We start from the raw sequence: 20,136 nt of genomic DNA on the forward strand, positions 1-20,136 counted from the left end.
TACATTGATGGTAAAATATGGTTAATTTGTTTTCAGGAAATTAATGCTTAACTAAAGTACAGATCCTTAACAAGTGTCTTTTTATTGATGGTAATTAAGTATTTACACTTCCCACTGTCACTTATAAAGATATAAAGGGGACTTTCTGTGATTACACCAATACTCCAACATTTCTCATATACATTTGATGTTTATGTAAAGAATTATCATCAACAAATATTAGGCCTCTTCTAAAAACTGAAAAAGGGAAAGGAAAGATTGATTGTGACTCTCACTAAACCTCACTATGACACGCACGCACACACGCGCGCACACACATTTCCCTGTTTCCTCTTCATCGACTACACTCCATCTCTGTTTCTCATTTGGGGCAGTTGAAGATTTTGTGCTTATTTAGAAATTGGACTTTTTGTAGGGCAGGTCTTAGTTGCCCCTTGCCCACTTCCGGTGTGCGTGCATGCGTGTGTGTGTGTGGTATGGGGTGGGTGTGAGGGTGTGTCTATCGCCATCCCCTCAGCCCCTCAGCCACAACCAGGTGTAAAAACCCTCTGAAGCAAACACATGAAAGAGTTTTATTTCCATCGAAGTGGGCAGGCAGGCTAATGCTTTTACACACCACTGACTAGGAGCGTGTTTTTCTGTTTAACCAATGGGCGTCTGAGTGTACATTTTAGTGTGTGTGTGTGTGTGTGTGTGTGTGTGTGTGTGTGTGTGTGTGTGTGTGTGTGTGTGTGTGTGTGTGTGTGTGTGTGTGTGTGTGTGTGTGTGTGTGTGTGTGTGTGTGTGTGTGTGTGTGTGTGTACATGGCAGACAGTCTCTGTGTATGTATGTGTTTTCTCTCTGTCTCCTGAGCTGGGTTTTGGCAGCTTATTGCATGTGTTATTAGTTTGCTTCTTTCTTTTTTTTTTTTTGTTATTATTAATAAGAGTTAAACGGTTTCCATATGTGAGGCCTGGTTGCCAGGCTAGTGCTATCCTCATCATTGGCCAGTCTCTCTCAGTTTCTCCTTCTCGCAATTTAGTGTTATTGTGCAGAAGAAACAGCTTAAACTCTCGAGTGTGCCCAACTACGACCTAACACCTAAGTGGCCTTGTCTTCCCAGGACGATGACTAAAATACTTGACTGTCCTATCTTATACCAGAGGAGAGCTAAATAGTACTGTGTGTGTGTGTGTGTGTGTGTGTGTGTGTGTGTGTGTGTGTGTGTGTGTGTGTGTGTGTGTGTGTGTGTGTGTGTGTGTGTGTGTGTGTGTGTGTGTGTGTGTGTGTTTTCCTCTCTGGGCTGGGTCTGTCTGGAGTGAGACCTTCCTCTCCTGCCAAACGAGCTGTGTTGAAAACCGCAGGGAAACTGCACATGTGTATATAATGTATGACGTGTGTGTGTGTGTGTGTGTGTGTGTGTGTGTGTGTGTGTGTGTGTGTGTGTGTGTGTGTGTGTGTGTGTGTGTGTGTGTGTGTGTGTGAGGAAACTGCTGTAGAGCTATTTGCCATCAATTAGCCGCCTGGACTGAGATGAGGCCTACAGTTAAGAAGGAGCTGCTTTTATACTCTCAGGAAGGGAGTTCCTATTTCTTTCTACTCCTGCTCACCTCATCATTATCTTGAATTGTGTCGTTTTTGATGCCCTCTCCTTTCACTTAGACAAAAAGCTGAAAACATCTCTTAAGGAAGCTGTAGGTTATTTTTTTCCCCCTCAATTGAAGATGTGTATATGATGATGAATTGTGTCATGATATAAAGCAGTCCTGGGTATTCAGTCAGCTCTATTTTATGACCATGCGTATACCCCTGTGAATCAATAGAAACATTAGATGAGTGTAGGGACATAGTTTAAGGGGAGAGGTTTTCTCGTTTTCGCAAAACAGTTTTGAGCTGAAGAGAACCATCTGGAAAACGGCAGGGTCCCTGGAGTTTAGAACAGGTCCCTTTTGTGAAAAATAGTACTTGAAAAAAAAAAAAAACTAAAATCAGCCAGGGTTTTCAAACATTACAGCATATTTTGAAGTTCTTTTGGAGTTTGTGAGTTTTTATTGCGTTGGCTCTTGAACGCGGTCTTTCCTTTCTTTAATGGTCAGTCTGGGCCCAGAGAATCTTGCTTCAGCCGTTTTAAAACCTCAACTCTCAAACGGTGCCTTTATATTGCGGAAACATTACATTAAATAGCTGAACAGGATTGCGGCTGGTTGGTGGTTCTGAAGGTGTCCCAGTTACTTCCAGCTCCGCCGAGTCTTAAGCAGATTGAGGCATTCGGCACAGCTTAGGCTCAGTTATACTAGTGGACAACTGGCTTGAAGTTCAAGTTTCTTATGAGGGAAAACAAATGACAGGAAAGCTGGTGAAAGGAGGGCGGAAAAACCCGATTAATTCCAGAAAAAGAGGAGGCATACGTGAGCAAGGGTGAGAGGAAAGGGGGTGAAGTCTTGGCAGAGTTTGGTTTATTTGTAACCCACCGTGAAATTGACAGGCTTTAGACGGCTTTGGTCCGAGCTGCCCCTTCCATATATGTTTACCTCCTAGAAACCCCTGTTGTTTCCAGGGGATATATACGTGTGTGTGTGTGTGTGTGTGTGTGTGTGTGTGTGTGTGTGTGTGTGTGTGTGTGTGTGTGTGTGTGTGTGTGTGTGTGTGTGTGTGTGTGTGTGTGTGTGTGTGTGTGTGTGTGTGTGTGTGTGTGTGTGTGTATACACAGGAGTACTCAAAAAGTTATACCCTCCACCCCTCTTTCACTATCCCTTTAAATTTTAACATGCAAATGCAGTTTTACCTTTAATGAGCTTCCAGTCATCTCTTTAGTGGTCTTTGTCAGTTGAAGGTGAGGTTTCCCTTCATAAGGCCAACAGCTGCATTCCCGAGACATGGCTTCCATTGATAGGCCTGGACAATCTATTTTAGGCTTCTGTCTCACCCATATCTGCTCTGAAAATTTACTATGGTGAATAAGGGTATGGGTAACAGATTTCTGAAGACGAGACGGGAGGGGCCAGGGCACAAGAAAGACAGAACACTTGGAGAGATGCCAGATAAACTTTGTAAGTTATACATTATATGGAGACTCATAGTGAAGGAATGAGACAGATCGGGTGATATGGCCAGAGAGAGAAATAAAGTAGGAGTGATCTGGGAAAGCAATCTGGTTTTTGTGGTGACTGACAGTGATGCATTTGATACGTGAGATTCCTCTGTGGCTGTAACCAAGCCTTCACTCACATGTGCCCCAGAGTCATATAGCAATCCCACTGTCACCTCTTCAGTGATCTCTCTGTGTACAGTGTGCGTGGGTGTAAATACCGAGCCATCCTCTGAAAGCAGGTGAACAGGTACTAGGACTGTGTATCATCATCTTTTTAGCAAATTTACATGCTTTGTAGATTGTCTTACATCTGTTCAGTCTTGTTTCATCTTCCCTCTGATCATGATTCCCTCCGAGTATCCAGAGAAAAAGAAAGAATCAAAGATAAGGGAGATTTAGAGCCAGAAAAGCTAGTAGAGTAGCAAAGAACAAGCCAAAAGCAGAGAGTAAATTAAAGTAGGAAGGGATTTTGTTGGAGTGTGAGTGTGTTTCTGGTGCCAGAGAGAGGAGGAGCTGTGCACAAGGATACTGGGGATCACAGGAATGACCCAGGAGGATGGCAGCATCGGGGCAGCTTGAGCTTGGCTTTCAGCTTCAATGACAGCACTACAGACAGGAGTACGAGGGAAGTGTTGAAAGATCCACTGCTTCTCTCTGAACCCAGTTTTTCCCACTGATCCGAAATCAGGAAGCATGCAGACCTGTAGAGAGGCAGCTGGGTGTGACAAGCTCTTTCCTGCATCTCTCACCCTGAATCTATCTGCCCATATCTCCGGGGGGGGGGAAAAGAGTGTATCTGGAGTATTGAAGGAGAGGTGCATTACAAACTTCCCTTCCTAGGCTGCTGAGCTGGTAGGGCAGACAGAGGATAGTTGTCTGGTGTTGAAGAGATCTGTTGCCTCAGACACTGCTGAAACATCTGAACCGCTCGCTTAGTCAAGCCTAGTTTAGCTCCGTCGTGGACAGATGAAACAATGAGCTGCTCTCTCACCCTCACTTAGGCTCCTTTTTTTGTGCACCCTTATTCTTGGTCTAAGAGCGAAGAAATCTGATACCACCTGCCTCCCCCTTGCCCTTCTAAACTCCCCCCTCTCGCTCCTTCTCCCCCCCCCAAGGACAGCCCACTGTCTGCCCCGGGGGCTGTTTATCTTTGGGGGGGAGATGAGGAGGAGAGGGTAGAAGGGGGGACGGGTTTGTTTCGTTTCGGCCGTCAACAATGGACCTCAGTCAGTGCTGACGGATTACTCCAACATATGGTACCCACCTGTCTCTTTCTCTCTCTCTCTCTCTCTCTCTCTCTCTCTCTCTCTCTCTCTCTCTCTCTCTCTCCCTCTGTCTCCCCTCTCCTCTCCTTTCCTTCGCTATGTCTCTGTTTAGATTTCTTTGCTTATTCCTGCGTTCTCTCTCCCTGTGTCACCCAAACACACTGGGCGGATTAGAGGCCAGATTCATCACACACACAGACCTGTTTGCGTTAGCAACCTGAGCCAGGAGCACACACACACACACACACACACACACACACACACACACACACACACACACACACACACACACACACACACACACACACACACACACACACACACACACACACACACACACACACACACACACACACAAAGAAGGCCTGGTTACATGTTGGTTCTTACCTTTTGTTCATACTTTAGTATCAACCTGATGTCCAACATCCAGTCTCAACAGCCACGGTAGAGTTGACTTTATCCGTAAAATGTATATGTGTTTGTGAGAGCACACGCTACATATCATAAAAATAAATGTTCAATTTCTGACTCAATCAAACTTCTCTCCTGTCAGTAGGATACAGTTTGTAATTGATCTGTGTCTCGTTAAGGGCAGAATGTAGACGTTAAAGTGGGTGCCTGCTTATGTGTGTGTGACCCTGCTGAATTAAAAAATGCACTGTTATTAAAGGCTGTGTCAGAGGCGATGATTTACAGAGGGAAGCGATGACAAGTCAGAAGAACTTGCACACTAAACTGACACACACACACTTGCACACTCACACCGTGCTCTCAGGCCTCCAAGCTGAGCAGTGACCTCCTCACCCCTCCTTCCCCTTCCTCCTCCTCCCCTCCCTCTCTCACTCTAATAAAACCTGTCTGACACCACTGATGTGTCTATGTGTGTGCGCGCGTGCATGTTTGTATATGTGTGTGTGCTCCGCGGCAGCACAAAGACTCTGTTGTTGGGCCTCCCTCTTAGGCCTCCCTCATATTTTCTTTAAAGGTGCAGTGCGCCCCCAAGAATGCCACAGGGGGAGCGGGGCAGTAAGGGGGAGGTTTGGAGAAACTGGTGTGTGTGAGTGTGTATGTGCGTGGGTGTGTAGTTTGGTGGGTGTTTGGAAGTGGGGGGCGCACACTTTGCACTGCTGCAGCTCACCCAGGTCATATAAAGAAAAAGGCAAGGACTGAGTATGAGGAGCAGAAATAAAAGAGAAGGGTCAAAGAAGAGAAGTGCTTCTTGACAAAGTAGACATGAAAGAGTTTGACTGCGCACGCGTGTGTATGTGTGTGTGTGTGTGTGTGTGTGTGTGTGTGTGTGTGTGTGTGTGTGTGTGTGTGTGTGTGTGTGTGTGTGTGTGTGTGTGTGTGTGTGTGTGTGTGTGTGTGTGTGTGTGTGTGTGTGTGTGTGTGTGTGTGTGTGTGTTTCCTGTTTGTCAACAGTATAGTGTAGGCACATCCACAGCCACGTCTGTGTGTATTTTGTTCTCTTGTTTTGTTCAGAGTTAAAAGTACAAGGTTGATTGTCCCTATAATAATGGAAATTACTGCGCTCCTGTCCTGAACAAAAATCAACCCCAAGACATTTATGTAAATTATGAATTACCTACAGGTCAGATTGTTTCTGTGACCGCACTGATATGACATCACATTGAATATACTAGATTAAAAGTAGATACATTTTACATGTATATATTAATTCTACATCCTCTCTCTACATTTATCTATATCTATGTCTATCTATATCTATATGAAAAACCTCATTACTTTGTTACTTTGCCTCTCAGGTTTGAAGGACACTTTTATAATTCAGTTATTAAACTGTTGTAGTGCTTTCTATGTTTATCTTTCAAAGACGCACACACACATATCCTTGAGTATAGGCATAGGAGAGGAGACAGGCATCACCTCTGCTTGGTTGTAGCATTTATGAAAGCCATAAATGGCTCTTTAATATAGTGGTAATCAGGGTGGTAATTTGGGTGGAATTGTCCCTTATTGTTGCCAGACATGCCTCCCCAACTCCTGCCAACATACACTCATATGCACACACACAGACAAACACACACACTCACTCTTGGGCAGACAGGGTGTTCAAGGAGTAATTCACACCACATGCCAACAAACTGGGCGGTTGTGTTTTTTCTGTGTGTGTGTGTGTGTGTGTGTGTGTGTGTGTGTGTGTGTGTGTGTGTGTGTGTGTGTGTGTGTGTGTGTGTGTGTGTGTGTGTGTGTGTGTGTGTGTGTGTGTGTGTGTGTGTGTGTTGCTTTAATACTGAGGTCAAACCAGTAAATGGGAGGGGGTTCCCAAGTTATTGTGTGTGTGTGTGTGTGTGTGTGTGTGTGTGTGTGTGTGTGTGTGTGTGTGTGTGTGTGTGTGTGTGTGTGTGTGTGTGTGTGTGTGTGTGTGTGTGTGTGTGTGTGTGTGTGTGTGTGTGTGTGTGTGTGTAGTCACATCCACAGCCACGTCCGTGTGTGTTTTAATTGCGGTCTCAGCAAAAGTAGCAAGTGTGCTCTATACAGATGGTTTTCATTACTCTGACTGCACAGAGAACTCTCTCTCTCTCTTTCTCTCTCTCTCTCTCTCTCTCTCTCTCTCTCAGTCTAATCTCTCCTTACTGTTTTTGTAATTAAAGATAACTTAATGCACCCCTGCTTCAAATTCATTAGATAATTGACAGTGAGCAGTAAGTGGGTACTGTAAAACGGTTTCACAGTTTTGTGTAGTTTTTAAATGATGCAGTACAACAGATTTGTAGCGCTGCATGGTTGAGTAAGAGCTTCCATTGGTAAGGTACATCTTTCATTTGGCCGTTAATTTGTGGTTGGAACACACACACACACACACACACACACACACACACACACACACACACACACACACACACACACACACACACACACACAGATTTTCATAAATCAATATTTACTAAGGAACCTTTCCCCTTTGAGTCAGAGGAAGCAAATGTGCATCCTGCTGTCTCCCCTCTCTAACCCTCTGTCATGAGTTTGTGCTGTGTGTGTGTGTGTGTGTGTGTGTGTGTGTGTGTGTGTGTGTGTGTGTGTGTGTGTGTGTGTGTGTGTGTGTGTGTGTGTGTGTGTGTGTGTGTGTGTGTGTGTGTGTGTGTGTGTGTGTGTGTGTGTGTGTGTGTGCGCGCTTACAGTTTTGTGGCGGGTGTTTTCTAGTTGTGTTTTCAGAACAGTTGAACCACTCCAAAGAAAATACCTGTTTTCCCAAGAGAATTATTTGTCTTGATGACAGAGCGCTTCTTGTTTTATTAAGCCACACCCCAAAGAAGAAACATTTGATAAAGAGGATTAACAGGAGTAATGATGGTAGGAAAGGTGGCTGGAAAAAGTAGGTGGTGGTTAAGGAGCAGCGGGGATCTTTGAGAGGTTAAACAGTCGGAAGGATGACTAAGCAGCGCTCAACAGTCAGGCGGAGTGAAAGAATGGAAACTGAGCTAGTGAGCAATGGTGTCACTGGTCTGAATGGACAGGACCGGAGGGCAAGCAGGAGCGAAATGGGAAGAAGAAGAGGACTGAAGAGGTGGGCGATGGTTAGTCAAAGCTCTTCAGGGCACGTCAGGGTAAATGATTCCTTACATCACTCTGACGCTCACAAAGACCGTTCATTGGACAAACAAAAATGTGCTGACACACTTCTGCCTCAGAGGATGTGGAAAACCCACTTTTCACCTTCTTTTGAAAGAGACGAGGAGGGAAGGATTGTGGAAGAGAGTAAAACCCAGAAGGAGGAAAAGTAATAGAATGATGGTTAAAACTTGGAGTCAGTGATGGTTCTGAATGAGTCAGGATGAACTCAGACGCACACAAACACACCCACAAACGGGCCGCGAGCCAGGTGGATGTCTCAGGTTGATGAAATCAAGCTTGGCAAAGGTAGTGGGTTATGAAATGGCATTTGACTCAAGAGGGAACATCCTGAATTGGATGGGCACTTGCATGTGTAACTGCGCACGTGTATTCTCATTCTTCAAAAAGTGTGTTTTGACTTGTTTTTTAACCGTCATAATATTTCACTAAGTGACCACATGTACTTGATGGAACATTTGATCATCCGTTTCTTTCTTCGCAGGCGCTCCAGGCAGCCAGACAGTTCCTCCTCCAGCAGGCCTCTGGTCTGAACTCCCCTGGCAGCAACGAGGTCAAACAGAGCCCTGTGCAGGTCAGAGCGCACGCACTCACACACACACACACACACGCACACACACACACACACACACACACAGATGGACAAAATCCAGCGTTGCTTTGTCAGAATCTGTATATTATTAAGCCGCTGGCTACTGCAGCTTTGTTTTCACCAACCTGCCACGTCAACTGTACTGTATGATATAGCTGCATGCTTTTCTCTCTGCTTCCCTCTCTCCATATCTTTTTTCTCTGTCTGTCTGTCTGTCTGTCTGTCTGTCTGTCTGTCTGTCTCTCTTTCTCTCTCTCCCCCTCTTGTCTGTGACTGCATGTGTGTGTGATTGTTAATATGTGAGTGAATGAGGTCTTTGTAGAGATTGGCTCGCGAGACGTTTTCAGACTTGAATTCCAGAGTGAGCAGCGCGAGCGGGGTCGGCTGTAGTGAAAGCTACCGAAAGGTTCTTGAAGAAGACACACAGAGATGCAACACATGCATTATAACTTTCAGTGTGTGTCAATAAATATCACACAAGACATCACATTTGGCTCTTCTTTACATAACATGCCGGCTACATGGAGAAGTGTGATTTATAGGTCGATCTCGTATCAATAAAGTTGGGCCTCGGGTCTATTAGAGGAGTAAGCTGTCTGAGTATTTCACTGCTCTTCTCATTAGCACACGATAAACAGACAGCTGGTCCATCATAGTTTGAGAAATAGCGAGAAGAGATGGAGGAGAAGGAGGAAGACAGATGTGAGTCAGAAGGATAAGGTAAGATTTAATGTGCCAAGTCTGCAATTCCTAAGTAGCTCATAGGAAAAAGGGAACATCTCAGGGTTTTTTTAGGAGAAATCATGAAAACCATGCAGATTAAATGACAAATTAGACAATGAGACAAATTAATATGATTAAATAAGTTCAATCAGATTTCCCAATGAAAAGCATCTAACTATGATGAGTGGTGCTTTTTATTGCCTATATATCGCAACAATCGTTAGCAATAATAATATGTGAAAAACATCAAGACGTCCAGTCCTCAGTCAAACACAATGGGAGGTACAATGTGAGTGAAGCTACGTGCGCTCAGGTTTTTTCTTTGAAACTCCCTGATTTTCCTACTTGGCTGTAGCATCTATAGAATAAAAAGTTAATCGATGCAGTTGTGCAAATGTTGGCTTCTGATGCATCGTAATCTTTGGCTGCATTTTTGTTTTAGGGGAATAAAAAGGAATATTTAATATAGCGTTACTTACAGTCCTTCATGTTAGACCACAAAAAGAAACATCAAAATCACATAAAACTTAGAAATCAACCAACAGAAAGTCCAAAAGTAAAGATTTTGAACTGCCGGCCACACAGTTTAATTGCCAAGTGACCTCTGGGATGTAGAAAAATGCCACCGAATTAATGACTGCTTATTACTCAAGATGTCAAAGCTGAAATGAGATTTAAAAAAGTGTGATCCTACAGATTACTCTTTAATAAAAACCTGAATTGGAATCAAAATCACTTTATTTACTTTGGATAAAAACTGGCAGCTGTAGAAATTACATTTTAAAAGGAAAGAGGACCAAGTAAATACAGCTTATATGACGTATCTGTTTTGGGGGAAATCTTTTTAAGATTAAAGTCACATTGAGACTGGACTGGTTGTAAAATGCTGCTGATGTCAAATAGTGTGATAGTCATGCATTTGCCCTTTATATCAGATTCTTGATTACAGTCCAGTTTCTCTCATTGCTGGAAGTCCTTAGCCATTTAAGATTGTGGACTGTTTTGAGTCCACATCTGCAGTCGATTCCTGCTGGACTCTAGTTTGCTCTGGAGAACAGCAATTTACAGAAAGGATAGGGATTTCAATTGTTACATTATGACTTAGCACTTACTGACTCAACTCAAAATCAGTTTAAAGGACCGTGATGTTGGGTAAGTAAAAGAAAACATGTTGTGGGGGAAGTGAAACTCAGCGGTAACGTGTAATAGTCATCTCCTGTTAAGCAGTGCCGTGTAAGGATCCGCAGTGGAGTCGACTGTAAATGTTGACAAGCATTTTCACATGAATGGGGTCAAACGTAGGTCGAATGCACATTCAGTTGACCTGCTTCAAACACACATCTCCTATACTGATGCTCTATTTCCCTGTAGTGAACACACACATACAGATAAACACAAAAACACACACATATACACACACATACAGATAAACACAAAAACACACACATATACACACACACACACACACACACACACACACACAGCTCTGCTCCTCCTCTACTCTCCATCTCTGTCTTGTTTGTCTTGTTTGTTGCGGCCTGGCCCTGCGATCCTCTTTATACTCTCCGGGGCAACCATGTTACATCTCTGTTGTCTGAGCTGTCAGCTCACTTGGCCCCATACACCCTGCCAACACACACACACACACACACACACACACACACACACACACACACACACACACACACACACACACACACACACACACACACACACACACACACACACACACACACACACACTTGGATTTACATTTCTGTGTGTGTTCGTGCTTGCATCTACACAGTCACAAGGACAAGTATACGCTGGTTGTTCTTTGTATACCTGAGCTTAAGTCTGTTTACTGGACATCACAATACTTCGGTGACAGGTCAACATTGCTTAATTACTGTCATTTCCAGGTTCACAGTCACCTTTGAATCACCACAGGTAGTTGCTGTAATAGAAGCAATCATCCACCGGTAACAGAGAAAAATGAGTGAGTGCGCAAAGCTAGATATTTCATCTGGTTATTTCTAAAGGTGGCAATAAGCGACCTGCACGCTGGCACAGTGGCTCACATCAGGCACAAAATGGCCGTTCTCAGGTTGGTTCCTGCTGGGCTCCTCTCTCACATGCAAATGAGCCTCAGCCAATAATGAGATCTTTAGGAGCTCGATAATTAGATTTTTCCCTTCTCTCTGAGGGAGAACGGCAGAGGCAGACAGGGTGAGCGGGAAGACTTCTTTTCGTGTCTTGACTTCTCTGGAAAAGCCTTGGTCTGCGCTGACAAGCCCCCTCCTTCCACCCACCCACTATACCCCATGCCCCCCCTCATTCTTACCCTCCCACACCCCTCCGCCTTCCCCATCATATTTCTTTTCTTTTCTTTATTTATAATAGAGGGGAGGATCTGAGCGGAGAGAAAAAGAAACTCTGAGATTGTATCTGTTCTTTGATTGGTTGTTCAGAGATGGTCTCTGTGTTTGGCTGGCAGTGTGAGATGGTATCAATCCACTGTGTGTGTGTGTGTGTGTGTGTGTGTGTGTGTGTGTGTGTGTGTGTGTGTGTGTGTGTGTGTGTGTGTGTGTGTGTGTGTGTGTGTGTGTGTGTGCGTGTGCGTGTGCGTGTGCGTGTGCGTCACGCTGTCATGCGTCACGTTGAGGAGAAACTCGACAATAGCTCAAGTCTCTAGACAGGCAATTGCAGAAAAAATTGATTGTGTGCATCAAAATTGCAGCTACAGTTGCTGAAAAGTACAAAATATTTTTACAAGTGATTATTTAGGAGTCAGTAGTTTTATAATGACTGGCACTTGAAACAAAAGACAGCAAGAAATAATACCTAATAACGCCGGCTGAAAATGATATTGCTTCAAATGACAGTATGACATTGGAGAACTGTGTTGCACAAGTTATGTTTAGAATCGCGTCAACCGAAATATACTTGATTTTTTTTTTTACGTTACCAGTGATATCGTTTTCTAGTGACAAATGAAGGCAGCATACCAAGATGATCCGTCTCCTTTCCACTGTAAGAGGCGACACTTCAAAGACATCTTCACGTCTGTGGAATTTGGATAATATTACACTTTAGACGTGTGTTTGTCATGAGTGTTGGATATAATTGGCCACAGTTACCTTAATTGGTTGTGGCACAAGTGCTACTGAGAGAATTGGTGGGCACGCACGCAGTTGGCAGACGGAGTAGCAATTGGCGGATTACCCAGCATGATACGTAGCATGCCTCTTTGACCTGCCGCACGTTTTCCACAATGGACACACTTTGGCACGCCCTCGTACACTGGGTGGGCACGAGCAGACACATATGCACCACTTGGCAGACGCACGCCTGGCACACTTAACTCACTGGCACTTGGCATGCACACATACAGATTAATGCACGTGCTTGGCTGTGGCCCATACGTATGTAATTGAATAGCGCGGTGTCCTGTTTTCATGTATTATTGAGGAGCTCGTTTAATTAGGAAAAAAATGAAAAGACTCATTAGAGATATGTTAATTAGCTTGGCTCGCTGCTCTCTGGAGAGAGCTGACACCAGCGCGCTGGGACGGAGGGAAAGACGGAGGCATGCAGGAAAGACGGGAGGAGGACACTGAGTCACAGCAGTCTGGTTCTACTCTCAGAGGTTCATTTCACTGCAACTACTTTCAAATCAAGTTTGCTACCATATTTTACTGTATTTTTCTGTATGTTGTTTTTTTTTTTCTTCTCTACTGCTGCTTCATTTCAACTCCTATAGATTTTTGTGAAAGCACTAAATGTGAAGATTGAGGCTGAGTTCAAAGTCTTTTAACTAATCAACAAAAGTATGTGGAGAGATGAGTGTTGAGCCCCCTAGAGCCTGCGCAACTGAAGCAGTTCCTTCTTTCGTCCTCTTTTATTTCCTTTCAAAGTGTTTTTCCCAAAGCACTCCTTTTGTCCACTCAATGAAAGTGCTTAGTTGGCAGTTTCTCTGATTTGATGTGGAGGGAATTGTGGCTGTGTGTGCACACGTTGGTGTGTGTTTGTGTGTGTCTTGGAGGGTAGTATGGGATCCTGACAGTTTGTGAAGGGTGCAGGGGAGGAGGCTGGGCAGCTAGTGGATTGGGTTTGGCTCTGGGCGGAGGGGTGGACAGACAGACGAGAAGGATGGAGAGGAAAGGTTTGGGTCTGGCCACTGAAGTGTGAAACTCTTATTTTGTGATTTGAAACATGAGTGAAATCAGTAATGAAATATGGTCGATAAAGGCCTCTCACACTTCCCAATGAAGTGCCCTGAGTGTGTGTATGTCTGTGCGTGTGTTTCTGGAAATGTGTTGTCATTTTTATTCTGAAGCAGTGGGGCGTTAGATGGAGGGAGGCAGTGGAGGAGAAGGAGAAGGGTGGGGGAGGGGGATTATCCACTTGAACTTACTGGTCTTTCTCTGTCCTCTCTGAAGTTTTTTTTTCTTTTCTTTTCTTTTTTTCATTTGTCTGCGTCCTGTCAGAGAGAGCTTTGTTTTATACACTTCCACACACATACTGTTTGTATATGTGAGTCAAATCGTACAAGACCCCAGCTCACTCACTTTTATATATGACTGCTGTCTTTCGCTGTGCACTTCCATAAAGTTCACCTCGGGTGTGCTCTACCTGGGTTCAAATCACACTTTAAGCAAGCGAGCTATTCATGTGAACATTAGCCAAGACCCCAGAGCCTTTTGCAATGATTCACAAAAGGATAATTAAATGGACAATTCTTAAGAAGCGCAACCAACTGAACAAGTGAATCATTTCCTTTCTTGCTTGCTTTCCATGAGCCAAGAAAACTAAGACTGGTTGTTTTTATAACACTGCTTCTTCGGTTTGTACATCGCAAATGTTCAATCTCTCACAGGATTTCAACTTCCGTTTGACTGGACAGTTGACGTATTAACGTATTTTTAAATGGAAAAAAAATAACCAAAGGCTTTAATAGAACTCAACCCTCCTCTTGCATGTTGGTATTTCTTTGTAGCAGCAGCAGCTCACACACATACACTGGTCACAGACGTAGACCGAAACATTACTCAGCAAAAATGTTTGAAGTTTGAAGCTGCAAGATGCCCGTATCATTCCCAACCCCACCTGGCTTCGCTCATCAGTTTCCCCCAGAGCAATGTGGCCCCTGGCCCTGCAGCAGATTAGCTGGAGGAGGGGTACTCACCACACACAATGGGGCCCTTTTATTTCCACTGGAGGCCTGGCCCTGAGTTCCAAACAACACTCTCAGCACAGTAGGCACTCCTTCTATTCCTCGTTTTCACTCAAATGGTTTTTCTTCTGCTTCTCTCTTTTCTCCCTTGTCCCCTACTCCACTGCACCCCCCCCCCCCAATACACCCCACCTAATTTTCTCCTCTCATTTCTTGGTGTGATGAGCACAGACAGGCTGTTTACCTGAGGGGCTGAAAGATGGAAGGAGTGATAGTGATGATAGCTAGTGAATAAACAAATCCTGAACCAGCAAGCATGTGGGGGGGTAGTTCACCTCCCGCCATTAAGTCCTTTACCCGTCAACAGGCAAGGCAGTGCTGACACACACGATTTTAAACACATGCCGCGTCAAAGAGGGAACATATTTCTGTCCTTTTCAAGCTACAGAGACGGGAGACAACTTTTTAAACACCTTTTAATGTGTATAAGAGAGCATATTAGGAAGATGCTGGTCTTCATACACCACAAGGTGTGTGTGTGTGTGTGTGTGTGTGTGTGTGTGTGTGTGTGTGTGTGTGTGTGTGTGTGTGTGTGTGTGTGTGTGTGTGTGTGTGTGTGTGTGTGTGTGTGTGTGTGTGTGTGTGTGTGTGTGTGTGTGTGTGTGTGTGTGTGTGTGTGTGTGTGTGTGTGTGTGTGTGTGTGACAGAGAGGCAGCCGTCACTTCCATGGTGAGGTGGTAATGCTCAGTGACAAGGATAAACAGCGCTGGGGTTTGCTCCTGCAGAGCAAGGGGGTGAGGAGGAGGAGGAGGACGTGGAGGAGGAGGAGGAGGAGGAGGTCTGTGTCAGCCCCTCTCTTCCTCCTGCTCTCCCCTTGTCATTTTTTCAATTATCCCTCTCTCCTGTGTGTCCCCATAGACCCAGAGGCAGGGCCTGCATCATTTAGACTGAGAGCCTGTTTAGATTCTGATTATAGCCTCTTTTCTTCTCACCACTTGCTGCCATCATACACACGCACGCACGCACGCACGCACGCACGCACGCACACACACACACATTTATACACACGTGCACCGGCTGCCCGCTTTTGAGGTGAATAATCAACGAAGTAAATGTACCTGCGTGTGAAGCTCAGGGGAGTGTTTATGGTCACTCTGGCCACTAGCTGTTGCGCTCTTAAAAAGTGTGTGTTTGCAAATTGCTTGTCATGCCCTCAAAAAGTGTGTTTATGTGTGAAAGAAAATTTTCTGAAACGTGCTTTTGTTTGCTTTAAATGCAATCATTTTGGTGCACGGGCATGCATTAAATCGCATGAGACAGTTAAGCCGGAGATGATGCAGTCATTTAACCAGCTTGTATCTGTGTAAACACAGTGATGAGCTGAGCTGGGCCTATTTCCCAGTAGCGCCGTGCTGGTTTTAATATCAGATAGCCATCCCTCTTCGCTGCCGAGGTTTCATCTGAGATGGAAAGTGGTGAAAGGCTTTCCTCCTTGTTAGAATGAAAAGTCATCAAGGGAGGAGAGGAGAGAGGGATGGAGCTTCATTGAAATGCAAGTTACATTCCCCCATTTCTCTCTCTTCACTCCTCTGGGACTTCATGCCTTTCTCCTCCTTCTCCTTCCCATCTTTCGGGCGCTTCTTCGCTCCCCCTCTTTCTTTGTTAATCAGTTAAACCCCCTCTTCAAACAACCCCTCTAATTACTCCTCAACTCTCTGTAAACGACAGGGCTGTCTCCTGCCTCTCCTCTCCTCCCTCCATCCCTCCCTCCCCCAGCTCCCTCTCTCCATGGCAGGGGCTGACCTCTGTCAGCCGGCTGACCCCTCCGCAGTGTGTCTCTGCCTGCGTGTGCTTGTATGTGTGTCCTCTAATGAGTGATTCTTGCATGTTAATGATATTGGCAACATCATAGCTTTTTCAAATCTTGGGTTTTATTAGTGGCCAGAAGTTCACGTTTATCGAACACCTACCGTGCAGCATCGTCTGTGTTCACACACATTTACCCACGTGTGTCCAGGCTGGCAACCTTTGCTGGAGCTCAAGGCTACGTGTTCTCCCTCCAAAAACCTGCTTGCTGGTTCCTTTCTTTCTCTGCGTGACTCTTCACGCACACGTCTCTATTTCCGAAGCATTATTTGCAATCTCCCTCCTTTTCTTCCTCAATGTGGAAGGAGCCCTTCCTTCTCCCCGTTTCTCATCTCGCCAATCCACTTGCTTCCCCCTTGCTTCACCTCTCTCTCACTAATCTACCACGCATCTCTCTCTTTTAAATTAACATGCAACATGAGGAAGGAAAAAAAAAAGAAAAAAAGAAAACGACGACAGCGGAAAAAAATTAAATGCATTTAATAAATGGCTGACTTCAAATCGCCCGGCTTTTCAGACTCTCCCTATTCACAGTCCAATGAAAGGGGAGAAATCATTCACCAGGAGAGACAAAGCCGAATGAAAATATAATTCTGCATTGTGAGACGCTTTTGTCCTGGCCCGTCAAATCGCTAATGGTGAGGCTTTTGTTTTGTGGCGGCGCTCTCAGGCTGGCGGTGTCGTATGGCGGTGGCAACGCATGCCCCATAATCACCACGCTTTGTGATATTAGATTATAGGGGCAATTAATGGCGTCAAACCTTAACTACTCAGCATTCAGCCTGACACGCACACACACACACACACACACACACACACACACACACACACACACACACGCACACACACACACACACACACACACACACATTACAGTATATTTACACTTGCACACACACACACACATTTGGTTCTGGCAACAGAGCGTCAGCCAACACACAGAAAGGTGCTATAACTCCAGTAATTATTACGCCTGTGACTTGAAAATGTCGATGGCGGTGTGTATAAAATAGAATGTATGATTTGTCAGGGAGGAAGAATGGGATGCACAAGAGCAATTAATTACAGCTTTTCATTTGGCAGCTTAGAATGACAAGGCCCAGCGGCGGGGGCAAGCTGGCATGACGCCAAGCTGCACCCATCACCGCCCCCATCTTGCTCGCGACTCCACCTCCCCCCGATCCCTCTTGCCTGTTCTTTTACCAACTGCCACAACACCACCCTTCCCTTTACTTCCTCCGCTCTGACTTCATCTTTTTTTTTTTTTTTCCTGTCCCCCAGCTTAAACAAACTGTTGCACCTTTATCTCCACATCCCAACTTGTTCATGGTCTATGGCCCATAACCACCTGTGCTTTCCTTTCCTTACCTTTTGTTCTATCATTTTGTGGGTATGTTAGGTCTAAGGCGTGTTAATTAGGGAAGCCCTGTTTGATGAAACCACAGACTGAATATAGGGGTTACTGACAGGCACACGAGCAGAGGGAGAAGACGGAAAATGGTAGAAGGAAGGAGGGAGAGGATGTGTGTTGAAGAAGGTGTTAGTGTTTATGATCAACCTTATTTACAAAATCAGCTCCTTACAGACTTGATTTACCAGTGAGAGCTCAGCACCTCTCGTCTGCCCTTCTCACCATCCCCTCAGGTGCGGAGGAGATAGACTGCTCTTAAATGAGCTTCACACGCAGCCACACACAGATGCACACAAACACAGAGTTTGAACATTTCGAGGAGCAAGTATAGATTGATGGGCAAATTCAGAGGCAGCCCACAGTGGTATCTCTCTGAAGTAGACATAACGGACATGTTGAGACACAATGCCTATTTGTATCCAGAAACCTGTATAGTTTATTGATGAGAAGGTAGTGAAGGAAGAGGTAGTCGTTACTCATTCTTTAAACAGGAAAAAAAATCTCAAACCCTGTCTCTCTCCTCCTCTCATTGTCTGAACTTCTCAGTCTCTTTATCCCTGTACTTAGTTTATCTATGAACTATTGTTGCTCCAACTGTTAATGAGTACAAAAGCATTTTGTCAGCAGTATTACGATCGTGGTTTGTCCTATTTTGTGTCTGCATATATACGTGTGCACGCACGCTCTGTTCTGATTTATGTTTGTCTTCAGTTTTACTGTGTTTGTATTCAGATTAGGATCTTTTGCACATCCTTGTGTACAATGCACGTGTGTCCACAGTGCTGCGAAATTCACCATGTTACTCTCTCAGTCCCCACACTTTCCCTGTCTGTCGCTGCCTGCAGCCCTATCTGATGAGATGCTTATCTCATCAGATATACACTTTGTTGTTCCCTTTTCTTAGCCAGGCTTGACTGTGTGGAAGCAGAATCGGAGGCCGTCGTAATCGCATGTTTATAAAGCCAGATAAGATTTTATATTTTGTAGGGGGATTTCATATCCACTCTTTTATCTGCCATTATCACTGCAAAAGAAATCACTTGCTTTGTGTAGAGAAGTGTCAACAATTTTAGTGTGTTCGCCTGTTCATCTTTGTATGATGTTGTCAGGTTTTTTTTGGGGGGGGGGGTTGTTGATTGACAGAATAAGGCAAAACACACCTCTCTCATTTCTTAAGGCCCCTTCATACTCTCCACAAGGCGCGCGTGCGCAGTGATGACAAAATCGTCATCCGCCCCTTTGCGCAGGGTGCGCTGCGGCTCCACTGCGGTCGAGCGCGCTCAGCCCAAATTTTGTGACCGCGCGACCTGTGCGCTGCCGACTGCGCATGCGTCAGGGCCTACTGGGTGCTTGTGTGAGGAGATCCTATGTCTCCCCGTCTGAACAACCACAAATTAAAAGCAAATAAAGAGCCAGACGGCTCAGAACTCCTGAAATGAAACCTAAACTACTTTAGGAAAGGTGGAGAACGCCGGGCAGCAGAAGTGGAGATTTTTTTTTGGGATCGTTGCGTTACGTTATGGAACTTTAACAGAGGTGAACTCAAGAGTGGAGTATGAATACAATCATGTGCGCACATGCGACCTGTGGAAGGTCTGCAGACGTACATTGCGCAAAGCATGAAGGGGCCTTTACCTGTCTATACCAGCAAAGTGCACAATCTCTATTCAGATTGTTTGTTGTGAGTTAAGTATTCAGTTGCAGGCAGAGTCATGCTTGAAGCTTGCTTTGCTGGCTGAGCTTTTTCACACAACGCTTAACCCACTGACTGAGTTGTCCTACTTTTGTGTGCTAATACCCAAATGTGTGCAACATTTAACAGATCTGTGTCCCCGTCTTTAGGTGCCTGTGTCCATGGCAATGATGAGTCCTCAGATGATCACTCCTCAACAGATGCAACAGATCCTGTCTCCTCCTCAGCTCCAAGCCCTGCTGCAGCAACAGCAAGCTCTCATGCTACAGCAGGTAACACACACACACACACACACACACACACACACACACACACACACACACACACACACACACACACACACACACACACACACACACACACCCACAGACAAATTAACACACATGTGCACTTGCACTTTGTTTGGACCCTGTCCCAGAATGGCAAGTTTAGATGTGTCTGTTTTAGTAGGCGCTGACACACGCTGGGCGTGATTGTATCTTATTCAATGCTCCTAGACCTTTGATGATAAACGCATCTCAACTCATACACATATTGTCATTTCGACTGCCTCATCTTCAGCATTGTTGCTCTACATGCTCCTACCTGCTGGGACTCATATGCACACCTACACACAGACGATTGTGCTTTTTTAGCAACAGCCAGTGAATCATAGTGATTCAAGAGTATGTGTGTTGTGCCCAGCAGCTGATAAAGGAGTTGCCATGTCAACAAAAACCGGTAAACACTCTTCACCCCGAACAGATTTGTCAAACACTCAGTCACGC

The 20,136-nt window shown here is 45.0% G+C and overlaps 1 protein-coding gene across 3 annotated transcripts in view; it reads left to right on the forward strand.

The window, feature by feature from the left end:
* The window catches only part of foxp4 (forkhead box P4), an 88,934-nt gene that overhangs the window by 41,624 nt on the left and 27,174 nt on the right, over positions 1-20,136 (forward strand). For all 3 annotated transcript variants that reach the window (XM_080461001.1, XM_080461000.1, XM_080460999.1), the window contains exons 3-4: positions 8,414-8,503; positions 19,519-19,641. In XM_080461001.1, the coding sequence (XP_080317127.1) occupies positions 8,414-8,503; positions 19,519-19,641 (213 nt within the window). The remainder of the gene's footprint in view (positions 1-8,413; positions 8,504-19,518; positions 19,642-20,136) is intronic.

Source organism: Lipophrys pholis (assembly GCF_963383615.2).
Source record: "Lipophrys pholis genome assembly, chromosome: 4".
Lineage (NCBI taxonomy): Eukaryota > Metazoa > Chordata > Actinopteri > Blenniiformes > Blenniidae > Lipophrys > Lipophrys pholis.